The 19,765-nt window shown below is 41.8% G+C and overlaps 2 protein-coding genes across 11 annotated transcripts in view; both read right to left on the minus strand.

The window, feature by feature from the left end:
* HTRA1 (HtrA serine peptidase 1) overlaps window positions 1-11,261 on the minus strand; it is a 44,188-nt gene extending 32,927 nt beyond the window's left edge. The window contains exon 1 of the mRNA XM_053388986.1: window positions 10,362-11,261. Within this exon, the coding sequence (XP_053244961.1) occupies window positions 10,362-10,848 (487 nt within the window). The 5' untranslated portion in view covers window positions 10,849-11,261. The remainder of the gene's footprint in view (window positions 1-10,361) is intronic.
* A 5,413-nt stretch (window positions 11,262-16,674) lies between these two features.
* Window positions 16,675-19,765, minus strand: part of PLEKHA1 (pleckstrin homology domain containing A1) — a 36,464-nt gene continuing 33,373 nt past the window's right edge. For 5 of the 10 annotated variants that reach the window (XM_053388988.1, XM_053388992.1, XM_053388987.1 and 2 more), the window contains one exon: window positions 16,675-18,702. In XM_053388988.1, the coding sequence (XP_053244963.1) occupies window positions 18,382-18,702 (321 nt within the window). In that variant the 3' untranslated portion in view covers window positions 16,675-18,381. The remainder of the gene's footprint in view (window positions 18,703-19,765) is intronic. The other 5 variants (XM_053388994.1, XM_053388993.1, XM_053388991.1 and 2 more) reach the window with 2 other exon arrangements.

A 19,765-nucleotide genomic window follows, 5' to 3' on the forward strand; every position in this document is an offset into this window, starting at 1 on the left:
AAAATAGCCTACAAGACCAAAACAAAAAACCTAAAATACTAACAGACAGATGGAAAAGACAGCTCCTACACAGCGCTGAAGCTTTGTAAATCTTAGTCAAATTTCAAAGCAAACTAAAATGAGTGCCTAGGAGTTTAATCATTTTATGTTTGTTTCACAATTAGCTACAAATTTATCTGGATACATGTTTGAAATCCAAGATCCCATTTACAACATCTTATTCCTGGAATTCAGCAAGCACATTGAAAGTCTACTTCCAGCCATGTGTTTCTCCTAAATCTGGCATAATAAGCTTTTGGTAATAATTCAGCAACATTTGTGTAACAGAAAGGATAATCAAGCTTTCAATCAAAACAACGTTTTAAAAGTCTGCACCTGAATTAATAGTTGTCTACTCACTCCCAAGGCTTGCTCTAAATTTAGAAATCAATATGAATGCGTCTTCATCTGATTTGTGCATGGATAGAAAGTAGCAAGGCCAGAGTTAGCTTTAGCTTACTTGCTTCACATTTTTCAATGGGATGCTGCACACATATACATGAGCAAGTTAGCATGTGCTGAAAGAGTTCATCATTGTTTTGCTTTGTAATTTTTTTTGCTTTTCTTTGGCATGCCAGAACTTTGGGGGGGGGTGTTTCAGCCTAAGGGCTACATTGAGAGACAGAGAACTTCATACTACAATTAATCATCTAGACCAAAAATGACCAACTACTATGGTCTCAGAAGTTCACTGGGAAAGTCAACCTCATAATAAAATTGGTACGATCTAGCAGCAAGCACTCTGCAGCTATGGTGCATGTACACGCAAGGCCAAAGTACACAAGATACTTTACTTTGTGGCTTCCGGTTCCGCTCTGCCTTAATGGAGGTAGCCTCCATGACAGCGGGAGATCATTGGTGAAGGAAAACCAAGGATGATTCAGGGTAACAATCATCCTTGCAGATTCCCTCCAGGGACGGGGAGAACGGCTTCACTCAGTTTGTCTCAGTACCTGGCTCTCGCTCCGGCATGGAATGCAGGGGGGGGCAGGGGGGCACTGAATGTGAAAGCACTTCACTTACTGAAAACCCTCCAATGCCACCATTAGGAAGCAGAGATTCTCCTGTTAATTAGAGCTTAATTGGACTAAAGTACAGGCATGTGCTAGAAGAGATGAGATCACAAACTGCGGAACAAACCAACTGCAAGGACTTTAAGGTTTGAACTTGAGGTAAGACTTCATTAGGTGCAAAAGATGGTGGGGGAGGGGAGGCTACTGTTTATTTAACGTTTTCATCTCTACATTTATGATTCAGCAGCCCTCCTCTGAATTTTGGTTCAAATTATATTTGTACAAGTGAGGATGGAAGAAATTGGATTATAAATATGGAATATAACATCAAACGAAACCCTGTTTGTATAAATAGGAAGAAAGGAGGGAAGCTCTATTTTGCAAAAGGTTTAGATGGAAACTTAGAGCTGGTTCTTCCCCATCCTTTATTATCTACAAAGTGAACTGAATAACGCTAAGAGGACTTGGAATTTAATTTAATTGGAAGTATATTTGCTCATATATCTTCAGCTGGAAGGAAGGATGAAAGGAGACTGTGAGCTACCAAGGAACTAAGGTTCTTTACTGAGTCATCCGCAGTTTGATAGACCACTTTTCTTTCCAGGCTGAGAGAGAAAATGGTGACAACAGTTTATTTACTGGTATTTGAATGATTGGTATTAATAATTGTATTATAAATTTATATTGTTATAAATGAGGCTATTATTGGACTGTAATTGAAAATGGGTAAAAAAGTATTACAAAAAACATACTTTACTTTGTAGTTTACCCCAAAGTACAAGCCCTTCACACACACCCCAAAAAGCCCCTATCAGCATGAAGTGCCCAATCTGGATTAGGTGACAATAGGGCTTTAACCCTTTGTCCCCCACTATGGTCCTAATGGGGCCCATTGGCTTCCATGGTAGCAATTTGCTTCAAATCTCCTGTTTTAATGGGAGCTTATTTCCTATGTCAATGGAAGGCAGAAGGGACATGACCCAGATTTGGATGATTGCAAATGGTTAAAATCTCCCTACTCCCCACCCTTTCCATGCTAGGGCCTCAATTCAGAAGAGTGGGTTCCATGGTAGCAATGTTGTTGTTTATTGTTGTTGTTGTTGTTTGAGCAGAGGAACGTGCATTCAAGAGCAATTATAAAATAAATGGCATGTGTAGTTAGAGCCTTAGGCATAATGTGTTACATATAAATATGTTTATGTGTGGTTACAAATCCAAGAAAGGGAGATGAGACAGTAACATGTGGAATCTTCGTATCTTACAACTTGCAAACATTTTTGATGGAGCAATTGGGTATTAAAAAAAAAAGTTGACCAATGGACCACCAGTCCATTGCAGGATGCTGAGCAAAAACACACTTTCCTTGTCCAGTGGCCTCCTGAACCTCTTCTAAAGCAGGTCCGCATATAGAACCTGTTTCCACAGGCAAGCTACTATGGCTAGATTGGGGCATCTATTGTACATAAGGAGCAATTATGTTTTACTTTAGCACTGTATTTGCAAATAGTTATCTTTTGCATTAGTAAAACGTCATTATAGCAAACATTCCCCCAGCACGGCAGGTTCAGGGCTGCAGCTTGTGTAGTTCATGGAGTTTGCCTCTCAACCAAGATATGCTCTGAAGCTTCGGTAGCTTTTTCTGAACTTGCCTGAGCAAAAGTCAAGGCACTGATTCTATCATACAAAATTTTGCTTGTTTTAGATCCAACATATCTAGCATACCTCCTCCGTCATTTGCAATCTCCAGGAAAATGCTGCCTTGATTATTCCATCAGCAGACCAAGTTCATACAACAAGGGTATGTCTATAGCAATTCTTAGCATTCTTCCACTGGAGCCTTGCCATATCTCAAGCTGCATTCAGAAAAAGATGACCTATTTTCAGGCAAGTGTTTTGCAGCTACAACAAATCTGAATATGGAGTTTTAATGTTTTTTTAGTAGTCTTGTGTCTTATTAACATTTGTTTTTTCAAGTATCCGTAGTATTTTCAGACAGGCTGATTATTAAGCATGGGCAAGCAGACCAGCCGCACAAAGAACACAACATGCCCCCCAAAACCTTTTGAGGAACACATTTCTCCCCACAAAACAGGTGGCTGGGCCATTCGGCTGGAGCTTCATCAGTCAGCAGAACAAATAGGGTGATGATGGTGGACCTTCTCCAGCCTGGAGGGTGAGGTTACATGCCAGTGGGTCAGACAAGAGGCAAAGGTGGGTGGGGCAATGGATCTGACAGGAGGCTACATGCCAGCAGTGCCAAAGCGTTGGGTTTCTAAGCATGCACAACCCTCCATTAAGGCAAGCAAGAGCCATTGTCACAGTGCAAGGATACATTCCAGACAGGCAAAAGAACTTCAGGAGCAATAGCAGAGCACACAACATTCATATTCTGGCCTATGAAGCAGTGATTCGGTGGGGGCAAAGGAGCACTTCAATCTCTCGGTCCAATTAAGCGCTTGCAAAAAAGGAGGGAACGGAGGGAGGAAAGAACTGTGCACTGCAACTCATTGCTATGCTTTTGAAAAAGGAGCAAACAATGTTAATCCTGGGAATTACATCGAAACTTATTTTAATTAAGAACCTCATTTTGTAAAAAGGGAAACAGTGTACTCCCTGAGAAAGTTATATGAAATAAAATACCCAGAATTATACAATGGATTGTTTATTGAGGCCATTCAAGCATCCTTTATAAGTTGCTATAAAAAAGATCAAACCCAGTACCCAAAAGTTGCTTTTGCTGCATCAGGGATGAGACCTGCTTTTCCAGTCCTTCTCTTTTGTTCCTACTAATATCCAGACAAAGCCCCAGCCGGAGGAAATGCAGGCATACACTGCTTCTCCAAAAAACTTCCTAAGTAGCTCATATTCATAGCACACACATTACAGTAAAGAGGGGGAAAGTAGTGGGGGGGGGCAAAGAGATGTCTGAAAACCAGACGAGAAGCCTAGGAACTGGGTAATCAGGTCAAAAACTAGACAGGTGGCAATTTAAATAGTGCTCTGTCCAACTTTGTCAATTAAATGATGTCAGAGGTGCTGGAAGGGGAAAAAATCAGCCAGTGTCTGAAGAATTCTGAAAATGTCTGAAATTTGCACTATTAGCCGAAGTCAACGGAATAAGTTTTTGGGCTCAGATCCCAAGTTGCTCCTCTGTTCACATGAGAGGGCTTTTTTTTTTTGCCAACCCCCACTCCCAGGTGTCCCCCAACCCACAGGAGCAGATTTTCAAGGGACTACAGAGGAAATGGAAGAAGAAAAACTTCTCTGAGCCTCTACTGTTCAGAAAAGGCCAGGCTAAATGATCAAAGGGACAGATAAACCCATGTGTATAGTTTGATGTGCATGAGAGATGGAAATCCTTTCATCTGTAAGGGTGGATCCTTAGAGGGACTGAATGATCTAAGTTTGTATCTTTGTTAAAATCTGTTCATATCTTCTCAGGAGGACAAGTTGAAGCTTCCACAAGGGAGTCCTGTTTAGCAGACATTTGAATCATTATCCTTTTATAAATCCTTGTAGGGTTCTGGAGAGTTTGTGAAGATATACATGTATTAGTAGGCTTCAGAGCATCCATTTAAGTTTCTGGTTCATGTACTTTTTTATAAGACTACTGAGGAATTCGAGGTTAGTGGTTTTTCCACTGGCTACTATGATTGTTGTTGTTTTATTAGATTATTGTGTTTGCTAATGTATTGATTGTACATTGCTTTCTCTATTGTTGTTGAAAGCAATATATGTTTTTCAAGTACTGATGTGAGTCATAGGCACACACTTAACAAGCATGGGTTTGTACTGAATGGAAGTAATGAACTTTTTTCCATTTTGATTTTACATCTTCCACTCATAGCCTTCTGGGATAGAAAAGCAAGTTTTAAGGGCAATCCTAACTCCCAGCCTGGAAGTTGTGTGGTTGAATGGAGTGACACAACCCCCTCTGTAACTGAGGACCTCCTACTTGCCCTGAATGTCTGCTGTGCTGGCTACAGTTTAGTGCAGCACAGAGACCCAAATCACATCCCTCTGTCTGCTTGTCCAGGTTAGGGCCCAGGCCAGCATACCCTTTGTCTGCTCTGCCTCATTTCAGGGCCTTATGCCTGTCACCTTCTGCTGGCAGGACCAAGTAGAGCTGGGCAGAAGGGAAATATCCACCATACCCAAACCCCCTGCAGCAGCATAGATCGGGAATTAGGAATGCTTTGCAAACTTTCCTTCAGCAACTAGGAATGTTTAAACTTGGTGCGGATAAGACAGCTGTACTGCTGTGATGCTTAAAGCGAACATTTTTTAAAGATAGACTTTGAGATCACACTGCTAATTACAATGAACCGAATTCAAATTTTCCCCACTTGGTTACAATACAAATTTTAAACAAAACAAGATACAAACAGGCACTGCCATTTTTAATAAGGATACAAAAGAAAACTTCCTGAACAGTTAAAAGTTGTACAAAAAATATTTTGCTTTGCTTATTCCTGAAGAGCTGCATCACAGGAGTTTATTTTATATTTAGTTATAAAATAAATTGTTTTAACCATGGACTGAAGAGGTGAAGGCAAACTATTTTAAAAGTTGCAGCTGCATCCATTCTGAAACTTTTTTCTTTTCTTTTTTAATTAGACAACCTCAGGACCACAATCATTTGAATCAATAATACATGACTAATCTTTTGGAAAGCCAAACCATGTTCTAGCTGGCATATAGCCTTCAACAGCAATTTATAACACAAGGTCAGGCCACTCTCATCTGTCAAAATGCTGGAAGGCTCTTTAGGTCACGGATAGCTCAGTTCTATTGATGCTTACATAGCATAGCTCAGTCAGTAGAGCATAGCTCTGTCAGTTAAGCATGAGACTCAGGGTCATGGTTTTGAGCCCCACCTTGGGCAAAAAATTCCTGCATGGCAGGGGGTTGGACTAGATAACCCACATGGTCCCTTCCAACTCTATGATTCTAAGAAAGTCCCACCATACTCAAAGGGCTACTATACTCACATGTAAATTTATATACTAGCTGAGCATGAAGGAGTTGTGTTATCACACCACCTAATCCTGAACCCTAATCACTTAAACAGTACTGCAGTGAAGCCTTCTTTGTTCCTACACAGAATACAGTTTTGTAATAGGAAGCTGACTTATACTGTGCCAGACCCTTGGGTCCTTCTAGCCCAGTGCTGTCTACACTGGTTGGCAGCAGCTCTCCAGGGTTTGGGGAAGCCAGGTCTTGAACCTACAACCTTCTGCATGCAACAGCCTTGTGAAGTACATTAGGCTACATAATAGTAACTTGCATGAAAGTGGGATTATATGTACCTCTGCTCAATCATAAGTTTAGCTGAGCAGGATTTGGGTTCAAATCTCCCCTGACCAAAAAAACCTGCTGGATCTCCCTGCTGGTTCTCAGCACTGATCAGCTTGATTACTCTATACACTTTAATAAAAATGACATCATGAACTTTATTTTGTCTACCCTCAAACAATATGCACCATATCAAACTAACAAATAATGTGCAGCTTTTGATGAGATGGGTTTTAGCATTGCCAAGAAGTGGTCCATAGGTTTGTGGCAACCATTCAGCAACCATTCATTCCACTGTTGCTGCTTACTTTGCACATCTAATTATATTTTCCATGATGTCACTTGACTCAAGGGCACCTAGTCATAAAGCTCTTCACAGAAGTTTAGACTAAGCCTTCCAGCTACATTTGTTGTGGGGGATGGTTTCATATAAAGTAAGTTCCCATATTATTTTCATATACGAAATGTGTAAAATAGTCTAAGGACTTAAAAAACAGTATGTAAACATGAAAAACTGCAATGTAGAAATGGATGGATGGTTAAAGGTTCTAGCAACCACTTTTGATTTTCTTCAACAGCTGCTTGAAGTGTGTTTCTGTATATACTGGGGGAAGGGGACTCTAGAAAGAAAATAAGATTCCTTAAAGCTTAATGTGTAAAGAACAGATATATCCCAACATCAAAGCAGCTATTTATTCTACTTCAATAAAATGTGGTTTCAGGCCTTTCTTTTTCGAATGAAGTGTTTGCTCCCGTACCTTCTATCCCAATGTCTGCCAGATGTTTATATAACCTTTCTGTCACATTCTTATAAATGGAGGTACTTCAAAGATACTCAAGTTGTCTATGTGCATTCCAGACCACATAGCTTAGTTCTAGAATCCCAGATTTAAAACTTCTGTCGCCAGCCCAATGAACTTTTCACTGTATGTATTACCAGATGATCCACAGTTACTAGCTATCAATGTATAACATGCATGTAGCCAGATTCCTCAAGGCCTATTTACATACAAATTGAGCTGTACAGAACTTAGGATGTAAATGGGCAGGGCAGGACTTAACTCAGGTCCTGCTAATTCCCTTTAAACCAGGTTGGGTGGAGATGATTTAAAGTGCAGGTGGAGGGCTGACAGAGATGAATCCTTCTATCCCCTCCATTTACACCCTAAGCCACTTTTTAAAGGGATTTTATCCACTTCATGGAGCCTCACTGGGAGACAGTGATGGTTAGTAATTGGTTAGTAATCGTTGGGACTGATGGGGCAGAAGGCAGGAAGCCAGACCCTGAGACAGGCAGAACCACACCCTGACTGACTGTAAATAAGAAGGCAAGCAGGTGAGGGCTGAGGAAGGGGAGACAAGATGTTTGTAGGGCAGTGACCCATTTGCCCTAATGAACCAACCTCTATTTCTGGGAGAAAAACAGCTTAAAAAACACCGCTTTAGATAGTGAGCAGGGGGAAGGATTGAGTTCTCCCCTCATACTTGATCATTTTAAATCACCCCACCTCAACAATACCACTCTACAATGAAACAATGGCAGACCCCTTTTTGCCCACAAATTTATCACACATCTAGTCTGGTCTTTACTCCCAATTGTGCTGGGACTGCAGCCTTACAGACAGGCCCTATGTTGATTGAGAAGCAAAACCTAGTGTATTCAGTGGGACTCATTCCCAGGTAAATGTGTGTGGGAGTGCAGCCTTAAGCAGACAGCAGGTAGCAGATTAGTCAAGGCATAATTCTTGTTGATTTTCAATAATATTCTTTCAAATGAAAATATTTAGCTAGAGTCAAGCCAAGCCAAATGTTACACAGCAAATGCATAACTGTCTCTTAATATGAATATAGTTATGAAAAGTAACTGGAAGATTCTGGAAATTTGAATGGAGGAAAGGAGGCTGATTAACCCTTTCTTATTGGCTGCTTTTCCATTCACAATTGCATGGTTTTCTGGCACAGAAGAAACATGTAAGTATTTTTATATTTTGCCCTGCAAGGGGAAAAGCAGCTGGTGAGAGGAGGTTAAGGTGGGGAAATGGCAAAAGTAGAAAGAGTTAAGCAAGCACTCACTTGCCGTGTAATTTGGCCCTTAATGACCCTCAAGCAAAAGACAGATTTCAAGTGTAAGTAACAGAAAACTAGCTCCTTGAGATATGGAGACATTATCCACTATGAAGGCTGCAACAGGCTGACATCTGAATCTATAGGATTGTGCTCTAAATATTCAAGGGACTATGATCAATGGATGTAACACTATCACAGACAATATGACCCACCCTATGCTGTCTTGCTCAACTGCTTCATAACATTATATTTAGTACATTTCATAGCAGGCCACTGTAAAACAGAATTAGAGGATATGCTTATAGGCAGCTATTGTGTTTTTTTAAAATGAGAAGAATCAAATCTATATTACTGATCATTTATTTTATTAAAAAGCACAGAAATCTAGAGCAACATTGGCTTCTTTCACACTCCCCACCCTCACTCTAGAATCCAGCCAAACAATGAACAAAAACAAACCCTCCATCCCCATCAGATCACCTCTCAGCGTGCCTACCCCAAAATGGGCTTTTCCATTCACTTCTTCTCTTTGTTCAGCATCAAGCCCAGATATTTCCCCTGCCTCTGTTTCCAGTTCATGACCTTTCTACCCAATCCTACCCCTGTCCTCTTCCCACAAGCACAAACTACCTCTCCCCGTCTCCTAAATCAGACCACATCGATCCATACCCAAACTTCTCTCCGAGCACTTTCTCCTCTCCACCAACAGTGTTACGGCTCACAACTATTGTTTACATGGGCGGGGAGAAGAGGGAGAGAACAATGTGAACTCTCCAAGGTGTTGACCAGGGAATTTGGTTTCTCAGCCATCTGCGTATCAGTAATCCCCGTGGTTCTACTTTAGAGCTCTCTCTATTGTGCTACCACCATTAGAGGCCAGAAATAGGACACAAGACAGGTGGATGCTGACGCTGGAGAACTGTAGCCCAAGAAGCGCACCCCCCCACACACACACAGACACCCTCAATACTGAGCAGGAAACCAACTGAGGTTTTGATGGCTTGATTGATTTTTAAAGGAACAAAGCTAACAAAAGGGGGAAAGCCTGCTGGCGCTCTTCGGTATTTTCTTCTTTATTTTATGTTCATACGTTTCTGCAGGGGAGCCAACTTGAATAAAATACTGGGGTGGGGGCTGGTAAGCCCCGCCCCACATAATTGATCACATAACACGGTGCGCACCCACCATTTGTTTTTGTTTTTTTCCAAAAAAAATTATTAAGTTTCACAAAATTATACACAAACAAAACACATACTCAAACAAACATAAATCATAACCCTATTAAAATTACACTTATTGACATTGTTAAGTGACTTCCACGCTTCCCCTTGGTTGAATTTCCATGCATATCCTTATAACGGCTTTCCAAATCGTAATTTTTATAAACTTAACTTAGTCTATTAACATCCTTATAGCTTTTCAGTTCAAAACTGTACATGTTAAATATATAAATTCCTAAGCCAATCTATTGCCTGCAAGCTATTTCCAATTAGTTTAACTTAACGAATTTAGCTAAGTTAAATTTTGTTCATTCTTCCTGCACCCACCATTTGAATGGCAATACTAAACTTGGGGGGAGGCCTCTCAAATATTTTATTGGGGGGGGGGGTCGAAGGGCACTCTAGGAGTTCGCTCCAACCTTCATTTGATTGCCTTATTAATAGATTGCCTTATTATTGGCTTATTAATTAATTGCCTTGCCTTATTAATTAATTTCCTTATTAATAGATCTGAATTGGCCCTGTTTTCCCATTTCAGTACAAGACCTGATCCTTGGGAAGCCGTCGGGTTCTGTTTTGTAAGAGCTCCTGACCATATACAGAGCGCCCAGAAAAACAAATGCGCCCAGCGTTGGACGCCACCTCAGCTGTAGCGCCCTGCGCGCCCGAAGGGTCCTCCTACTGCGCCATCCCCGCTCCGAGCCCTTTCCCCCCGTGGGAGGCTTACCCTGCCCGCAGGCGCCCCGCTGGATGGCGATGACGGCCGGCTGGCGCTGGCCCTCGGAGAGGCGGCTGGCCGCCCGCAGCTGGCACACGTTGCCGTAGCTCCTTCCGTCGTTGCCGCACACGGGCTCGCTGCTGGCGCACACGCAGCGGCCGCCCTTGGCCCGCCGGCGCACGGTGGCCGAGGCCGCCACGCCGGGCCCGCCGGGCGACACCACGCACAGCAGCCCCTCGGCGCACGACGGCTCCCCGGCCGGAGGGCCCCCGCACGGCTCGCCTTCCTGCGCGGCGCAAACCGGGCAGCAGCCGCACGGGTCCAGAGACTCGCCGCTGCCCGCGCACTCGGGCGGCAGCTCCGGGCAGCGCGCGCGCTCGCAGCGCTCGGGGCAAGGCCGCTCCTCGAAGCGCCGCCCGTACAGCTGAGCCCGGCAGCCGGGCGGCGGCAGCAGGCAGAAGAAGCTCAGCGCCAGAGGCCACAGGGCTCCCCTCATCGCTTTGGCGCGCTTTCTCTCTCAGAAAAGGCGGGAAGCGGGTGGAGAAAGGCGCCGCGTCTGGAGCGCGAGAAAGGCGCGCGAGGCGGAGGGGTTTGCAGCAGAGCGCTTGGCCGCCTGGCTCGCCGAGGCACGCAGATGGAAACGGCGGCGGGGAGAGCCGCTTTTAAACGGAGCGCCTGGGGAGGGAAGGCAGAGAAGATGCCGTGCGCGTGGAGAGCGGCCCGTCGGTTGGCCGCGCCGCCGCCGCCTGGGAGGGGACGTGGCGGGGTTACACAACCGCCGGGGCAGGAAAGGCAACGCGCCGCCGCCGCCGCGCCAAGTGGGGCAGGGAGCCGCGGCAAGCCGTAAAGCTGGCACCCGCCAAAGCCCATTTCCACCAAGCCGGAGGCGGCGGCGGCGAGCCTGGGCCGGGAAAGTTATTCTAAGCTCGCTGAGCTGCGAGCGCTTAATGCCGGCGGGGCGGAGCTACGCGCAGCCCGCGCTTTCTGTCAACCTCAGCCAAGACTCCCGAGTGGAAACAGGGGCATTCTCCGTAGGAGCCAACACAATGCATAACGTATTTGAGGAGGCCGCCGCCCCCCTCCCCAAAGTTAATGGGTATTTCCATTCAAAGAGTTTGCGTGTGCATAAGGCGTGTGGGAAGGTGTGAGTGAGCTCAGCTCGGCAGTCAGGGAACAAGAGGAGAGGTCCTCGGGCGGAACAGAAATTGGTTAATCAGCAGGAAGCGGGGAGTAGCAATAAATGGACAGTTCTGTGAATGGAGAGATGGGGAAAGCCGGAGTCTCCCAAGGATGGAATTGGGAACTGGGGGTTTCAAGTTGCTCCTAAGTGTTAGGCTTGTCCTGGTTTTGAGGTGTAGAAATGGCACCGGGGGGGGGGATTTTGCCAAATCTGCGTACCTGTAAATGTCAGGGGGAACCCGGATCTATGGCAATGCTAAGGAAAAAGCAGCGGAAACAGCTCCAAAAACTCCAAAAGCTTAAAATCACTCAACAATTTTGCAGGTGTCAGGAATTTTATGGCAACCCTATAAATGAACTGAAATTAGAGGTGAGCCATGAGGTGGCCAGTTTTGCTGGTGATACTAAATTGTGGATAAAACAAAGATTGCGAAGATTTCCAAAAGGACCTCTTCAAACTGAAAGTTTAAGATGGTAAATGAAATCTTATGCATGTTGGTGCAAAAAAATCTTTAATTTCACATACACAATCATGGGAGCTGAGCAGGTGGGAACTGACTTTGAGGTCGTAGTGGATAGCATGATGACTGAAAAAGGCAATAATTAAAAAAGGAATGGATAATAAAACTGCTGATTTAATGTCATTATATAAATCTATGGTGCTTTGCTTCACGATAAAAAGTATATTGTAGAGGTGAAAAGGGGTCAGAAAAAGCACAAGAAAATGATTAAGAAAAAGATGGACCGGTGAACATTAACAAAACGGTATGACTGGTTTCAAATCTTATGTCTGGCATTCATAGTCAAGGCAGATTCTGTGAAACTGAGCTTTAGAGTTTTAGAATCTGTAAAATACTGTAGGACTCTAATTATTTTTTTTTCCAGAGTCCTACAGTATTGTAAAATTAGAAGTTAAAACTGTATGTCTTTCCAATACCTTATGTAACTGGTATTTTTAAATGGCTAAATAAAGAAATTTGTTAGTAGTTCTGAAAAGTAAACTCCTGTACAGTAAATCACAATTGTTTTTTGTTGCTTCTCTTCAGCACCATACAACGTGTTGGGGTTCAGTTATGTCAACATGTCATAACAATATACTTTTTAATATATATTAGCAACTTTGTATTAATGTGACATTTTTATATGTACCGTAATTGTATTTTTTAGTATTTTGTCTATTGTTGCTTTATTTTTTGTACACTGCTTAAGAGACATTTTAAATATATGATGCAGTATAGAAATTGAATAATCCATACATATTTGCCTTGCTTCAGTTTTGAAACGCATTTATGCAGTACAGTAACCCCTCAATAGGGTTATGTTACAGGGCTCACACCTAAAGCCAAAGTGGCATGTAGTCAAAACACATTAGGCACACATTGGGTTGGCAAAGACTTCCTACCCACCCCCCACCCCGCCCCACCATCTGCTCTCTAATTTGTAAAAAAGGGGGGGCAAGTATGTAAAGCTGAACACACACAAGTTAAATTAAGTTGCAAGCTTACTGTAAAAGGTTATGTTTGATACACGGCACTGGCTGTGAGGCCACACTATGTATTGCCGTAACCACTAGTTTTCAAGGGAGTCACAAATTTCTGAGAGAAGGAAAAGCAATCATTTTCCCCTAAGAAACAAACGAAGAACAAATGCCTTTGTTCTTCTTTGCTGTCAACACACAGCAAGAGAATATAATTAAAATAATATTGATTTGAGGGAGACAGGACCCCACCCACTGGTGGTTTTAGCACTGTTACCTGCCATCATGCAACTCTCAGCAATCAACCCTGAAGGAATGCAGTCCACTACAGAAAAGAATATTCATCTCCTGCTTTAGGAGCCTTTTGCCTACCTTCCTAGGCTCAATGGCCATTTCGTCCTGTAAATGCAAGAGATTCCAATTAGGCAGTTTTGTTGTTTTAAAACAACACTCTTCATTCACCAGCTGAAGTACTTGTACAAGGCTAGGGTGTCTTTCGTGTAGGGAGCAGTCACTGTCATTTTTTGAGTAGCCCCCATCCGCTTCCAAAGCAGCCAAGTACTTCTCACTTAGGTTCACTATCAGAGGGGGAAATGATGCATAAGCCCCTGTTTATAACATTGCTAGTATGCTAAAATAAATAGGTCATCAACCTAAACTGTTACCGGGCTGTAAAGCTTAACTCAGGCATAGGCAAACTTGGCCCTCCAGATGTTTTGGAACTACAATTCCCATCATCCCTGACTACTGGTCCTGTTAGCTAGGGATCATGGGAGTTGTAATTCCAAAACATCTGGAGGGCCGAGTTTGCCTATGCCTGGCTTAACTGCTGAATCAAACCAATAAAACTAAAGGTATGCATGTGAGAGGTCATTTGCACCAGAGATGATACCCAAACTAAACAGTTCTGCCAGCGCAAGGAGTTTTAGCTGAGCAATAGACGTTTCCTACTCCTCTCCCTGTGTGACCCCTGCATGCCCATAACAGATTTGGGGGTCATACTAGGGACAATTCCATTGTGCTAGTGGAAGTGTTTAGTTGGATACCACCCTAAATTCTACAAGCAACTGACAATTACAAAAAAGGGCTTTTGCAATAACTCTTCACACCATATCTGTATGAGATGTGAGACCACTATTTTTAAAAATGATGGGAACCAAAGGATTATTATACTACACAGAATGAAGTTTTCACAGGTCGGCTTTTCTTTATTTTTTAAAAAACTTGTCACTTAGTTTTCTGTGAATTAAACAGGGAAGAACAACAGATAGTATGCAAACAGTTTCACTCACCATTAACCTTTTTCTTTTGAAGTGCACTAAATATAGTAGTCTGATAGGATTGTTGTATTTCAGTACTGAAGTCAATTTATTAATAAGTGTGACATTTACAGAAAACACCACAGGTTCTAAAATAATTTAACAATTTTCATCCACTTTATAAAAAAGGTACTGATAAATAAGAGACCCTAACAATTTAGCAACCACAATATTTTCCTGCACTGAACTATCTTAAGCAGTTAAATTTTAAAAGAATCCCAATAAGAGTGCTGCTTCCTTTCAAATTCAGTATCTAAAATTGGCAATATCAAAACAGAATAAAATGAACATGCAGTGTGAAAACTGTACCAGAACCAGGAAATCTAAAGCTACAACAAAGTATGCCAATACAAACATTCCAATTCAGTTTCTCCCACAATGTACATATTTGTGAAAAATAAGGTTTCAAATATCTATTGGCTAAGTTTGTTACAAGTTAAAATGTATGCTACTAAACTAATCTTAACAGTCAACTTACCAGTTCACATGTAACTGAAAAGGCAAATAATGAAATTTACAAACACTGCTTGTGTTTAGCTTATGGTTAATAAATGTAAAGGTGCTGCTATACTCATTAGAAACAAGACCACCGCAGTTTGGCATTGCTACTACTATAGCTGTAGGCATTTGTCAGTACTAACAAATCTTTTCTCTTTTCAATTTTTAGTCTCAACAAATCCAAATGATGTTTACAAGCTTTCGTACACAGGCGATTTCCCCATAAAACTGAAAGTTTGGGAGTTTTTATTAACATGTTGCAATTTCACCTATGTACCTTTCAATAAATAAAATCAGTGTGCTGAAAAAGTGGAAAGGGGAGTGTAACCTTGAAAGGAAGCCTAAACTAGTGGATTTACCATGATCACAAAGTAACTAGATTCTGACAGGCAAAATTAGTTACATTTCTAGGTGGATGTGTGCAATGATATAAATTCACACAAAAATATAAGGAACAAAAAATGAGAAGACACAATAGAATCAGAAAAATGCAAGATTGTCTGCACCAATGGTGTAACTGCTTGTACCTCTTGCTATGTGATACTGTATGTAGTGCAGAATGTGCAGAATGTGCCCCCCCATGTAAATTCCAGTGGGGTGGGGTGGGGATCACACAAAGAACTGCATAGACATATAGGCTTAAATCAAGTTTTGTGGGGGAAGGCATCTCTAAGGCAAATTAATTTAAAGCTGGAGGCCACTTAGATGCAGGCAGAAAGCTTATATGCCAAAGACCAGATGACATGATGGAATGAGCAAGTTGCAGAAGTTTAAAGTCTCAAGGTGCAAACTAGTACAGACCACGACATTAAGAGCCTTGGGCAAGCTGAAAGTAGGGCTTCCATGTGAATACTTATGTAGTAGGGCTGCAAGTGTTACTCTCCACTTGCATTTTCTGTATGTATGGCACAAAGAAAGCCAATAATTGCAGGTCACCTTGGAACCGAAAAAAATTTTCTCTGGAACAAGAAATGAATTAAAATGGAAAAGAGTACATGACCCACAGTCTGCTGGCTTTAGGGAATTTTGTCACTGCCACGTTTTGAGAGCACTGACTAGGGCTTTGGGGGGGGTATACTTTTAAACAGGTTGTTGTGACAGTCTATACAGTCTAGTTCAGGGGTCAGCAAGGCTTACTGGGCATGGGCCAGATCACTCCCGCAGAGATCCTCCATGAGCTGGGCTAGCGCAGCGTGATGCCGGAAATCGCTTCTGCAGATGCCCAAAATCACACCTGCGCAGAAGTGATTTTTGGCGTCTGGGCATGCGCAGAAGCAATTTCCAGAGCAGCAGAAGAGAGTGCCCACGCTGCGCCAGTTCAGCGCAGCGCGTGGGGACTCGAGCTGGCAAGTCGGTTCGGGGGCGGCTCGGGGGCTGGTTAAACGGCCTCTGTGGGCTCCTTCTGGCCCATGGGCCGCGGGTTGGGAACCCCTGGTCTAGTTAGTATTTGAAAAAGGTCATCTGGTGCTATTGCCTGCGAAGCTAAATAAACTCTACTGGGCCATGAGCAGCTATCTTCTTCCAACGAGGCTTGCGGGTTGAGGCAACTGAAAGTCAGCAGCAAATTAAACCCTGTTTGAGTACGTGGAAACATCCAGAGTCCACAATGAATTGGGGTGGCACACAGGGCATAATCCACTTCTGTCACATCTTACTAAATGGCAAGCAAGAAGGAGAGCAGGCAACATGCCTGTTGGCTGAAGTAGAATCCCACACAACTTCACTCCAGAACCCTTAATTTCAAACACGTTGCTTATCTGCACCACTGGGGCATAACTCAACTGTATGTTCACTGAAGTAGTGGACATTTTCACTTAAATGTCTGAAATACCTTTTTTCCCTTTTTTCCCATGCTTTGTCAAGCATCTCTCTCTCACACACGCAAGGTTTAAAAAAACTAGAGTACTACAAACTGGAAACTGAATTGCATTAAGCAGCATCATGTGAAACTTTGGGGCTTTTGTTGATTAAAGCAAATAATTTCACAACCTAACTACAAAATAGTGCATGCTCATTCTGATCAAAATATCCAACATCAGTGTCTTAAACCCATTATTTTCATCACTGAAACCCTGAAAAGTTTAAAAAACACAATGCACAGCTAATAGATACCAGTATGCTGGCAATGCTGGCGTATCATTTTTTTATACATGTTGTGAACTACACTACACAAAATAAGGTTCAAAACCACAAAAGCAAAATTCAGCATCCAATTAACCCCCAAACATTTAACACATCATGAAAGAAGAACCCACAGGCACTTTTAATAAATTTAGTGCACCAAAAGTTACAGGCCACAATTGCATGATTGAACAACTCAGTACCAGTTAACAGCATGAAACAAGTTTGTTTAGACTTTACTAACCCAAATATAAAATGGGAACCATTTAATACCACACTTGGGGTAAAGGAGCATACAGGAGGGGGAAAATCTTAAGACAATAGTTTTAAACTTTTAATTTCTGAGAAGCTTAATATAAAATACTTTTAGTTAAACCTGTAAAAGATTTATTTAGTAGTCCAGTTTCCCTTCTCCCTACTTAAAAAACCCCACAACACCCTTATTTATTGGTGGTCCATTAATATCCAAATGTGCAAAAATTACAATTTACCTTTAGGAGTGCATAAAAATAGGCTTAATATTCAAAATAGCTGTATTACTCTTTAATTAGTTTCACAGCACCAAATACCAGGAATTCTAAGGGGATTGAATTCTATAGAAGGGCAGTGATTCACAGAGCAGTTACAAAGAAGTTGTTCCAATAAAGTCAGCACACTTTTATTGGTGTAAGTGCTCTGTGCCCCTCACCTTTAGGAATGCTTTTCTCACACATAGAGACACTCATTTCATGTAAGTTAACACACTTGTATGCAATGTCTAAAATACAGTGCAGGTGGTATTTGTGCCATAAGAATGCAGATCATGCAGCAGCTGCCAAATCTGTATCATCATGGTAGGGAAAATACACTTCATTTCAGACACAGCAGAATTATAGTGTTGTTTTTTACATGAAGACTCTGTGCATAGGAAAAGTACATTATATCAAGCTCTGCGTATTTTTGTAAGTTTCTACAGTGTTGATCCTATAAGAAACAACTCTGCATACATATATTAAAATATCTGAAAGGCTGTGCCAGTGTTTTAAGAAAGTAAGTCAACTTGCTTGTCAATAGCCTGAATTAGAGTATAAGTAAGTCACATGTTGACATTTCTTTTATTAAAGCACAAAGATACTACTCAGTTTTGCCATATGGGTGATGAAAAGCAGCTGGTATCTTGCTTATTGACAACAGTAATATTTAATCATTTGTTTTGGCCCCTCACTTTAAAAAGATTTATCATCAGACTGCGGTAGAAGCAAAAGGTCCGCTCTGATAATCAGTACAAGGCAGCATATGACAATTTAAACATACACAAATTTGAATGTAAGCACACACATATAAGCAACATTCCATTCTTTGTTCTTTCATCCCATAGTCATCTTTGGCTAAAAGTCTGAGCAAGGAAATTCAAGGACCAAAAGCAAATGCATCACTCTCCAAACTCTTCCCATTATTACACATCACTGACTGGAAGGCTTGCATCATCCAGATCCACTGGGCCAGGATCCTGTTCCTGAGTGCCATTTTTATTTTGAGGTTCCATTAGGCCCTGTAGAGTCACTTTGGAAGCTGGGTCTCTTGAAGGGACAGCCTGGATCTTGAAGCTCCCTGGCTTGGTCTTGGTAAAAGATTCGTGAAGTCTTCGCTTCTCCAAGACAAGGGGCTTGGTGTTAAGGGTTTGGACCAAAGGGGGGTTGTGAGTGGTTGTGGAATGTGAGGTGGCTGCTGCTGTTTTTGCAGGACAGGTGGATTCTGAAGAACAGTTGGAATGTTCCTGTAAAGGAGGAATGTTTGTCAGATTGAGTGTGTCTTTAATTGCATGCTAGTAACGCATTTCAAACTTATACCTCTGAAAAAACCAAAAAACAAATCAAAGGGGGAGAAACAAAGCAAAGCTTAAGAGCAGAAAGCAGGTGGTTTTCCAAGGCAGCAAAATGTTAAGACTGAGCTTACAGCAGTGATAGCAAGCTGAAACGGCCAAGTCAGGTCCCTAAAGTCTAGCATGGCATCACTTTAAGTTTACCAGCACAAACTAGCTTGGAATTGCACTTGTTTATTTAATATAATGCAATTAAAATTACTGAAGGCATACTTTCATAATTTAAGAACATGTGAACAAATGCTTCCTGAAGTCCCCCAATAAACTCAAATAAACTATTCAAAAGTGCATGCGAAGTGTATTCACATTCAAAAAAGAAGCATAATGGAATCCCTCATTGAAGGTCACTTCCTAAGTTAATGAACATTTACATTTTTGTTGACTAGACACCTATTTCTTATTCCTTCACCTTTTCGTTCTATAGAACTACAAACTATTAAGGAATAAACTAATTCCACTGGACAATATTCCTCCCAAATTTATAACAAATATGATTTGTGTCATTTCTACATTTTAAATGTATTTTATTGCCATAGTCAGCCATACTGAAGATAAAATACTAACATGTTCTCCTCTAGAAAAGTACGGTAAGAGCTGCCTCAATTGCTAAGCTTTATATTGTGTACAATATTATCAACAACTATTTACATGACTGTGTCAGTACTAAACTCCATGTTTCAACATTATACTTTAAGACAGGGGCTGCTAACCTTTGGCCCTCCAGATGTTGCTAGAATACAATTCCCACCATCACCGACTACTGGACATGCTGACTGAAGCTTATGAGAGTTAAACAACATCTGGAGGGCTACAAGTTAGCAGCCCCTTCTTAAAGGTATCTGCCAAAAAACATTAGTAGCATTTATACAGTTAACTGGAGTATTTTCAAGACAAATTTACTAGACTACTCATGATATCAAAGGATATTTTTAGTGTATATTTAAAAAAACAAATGATG

This window comes from Podarcis raffonei, chromosome 5 (assembly GCF_027172205.1).
Source record: "Podarcis raffonei isolate rPodRaf1 chromosome 5, rPodRaf1.pri, whole genome shotgun sequence".
NCBI lineage: Eukaryota > Metazoa > Chordata > Lepidosauria > Squamata > Lacertidae > Podarcis > Podarcis raffonei.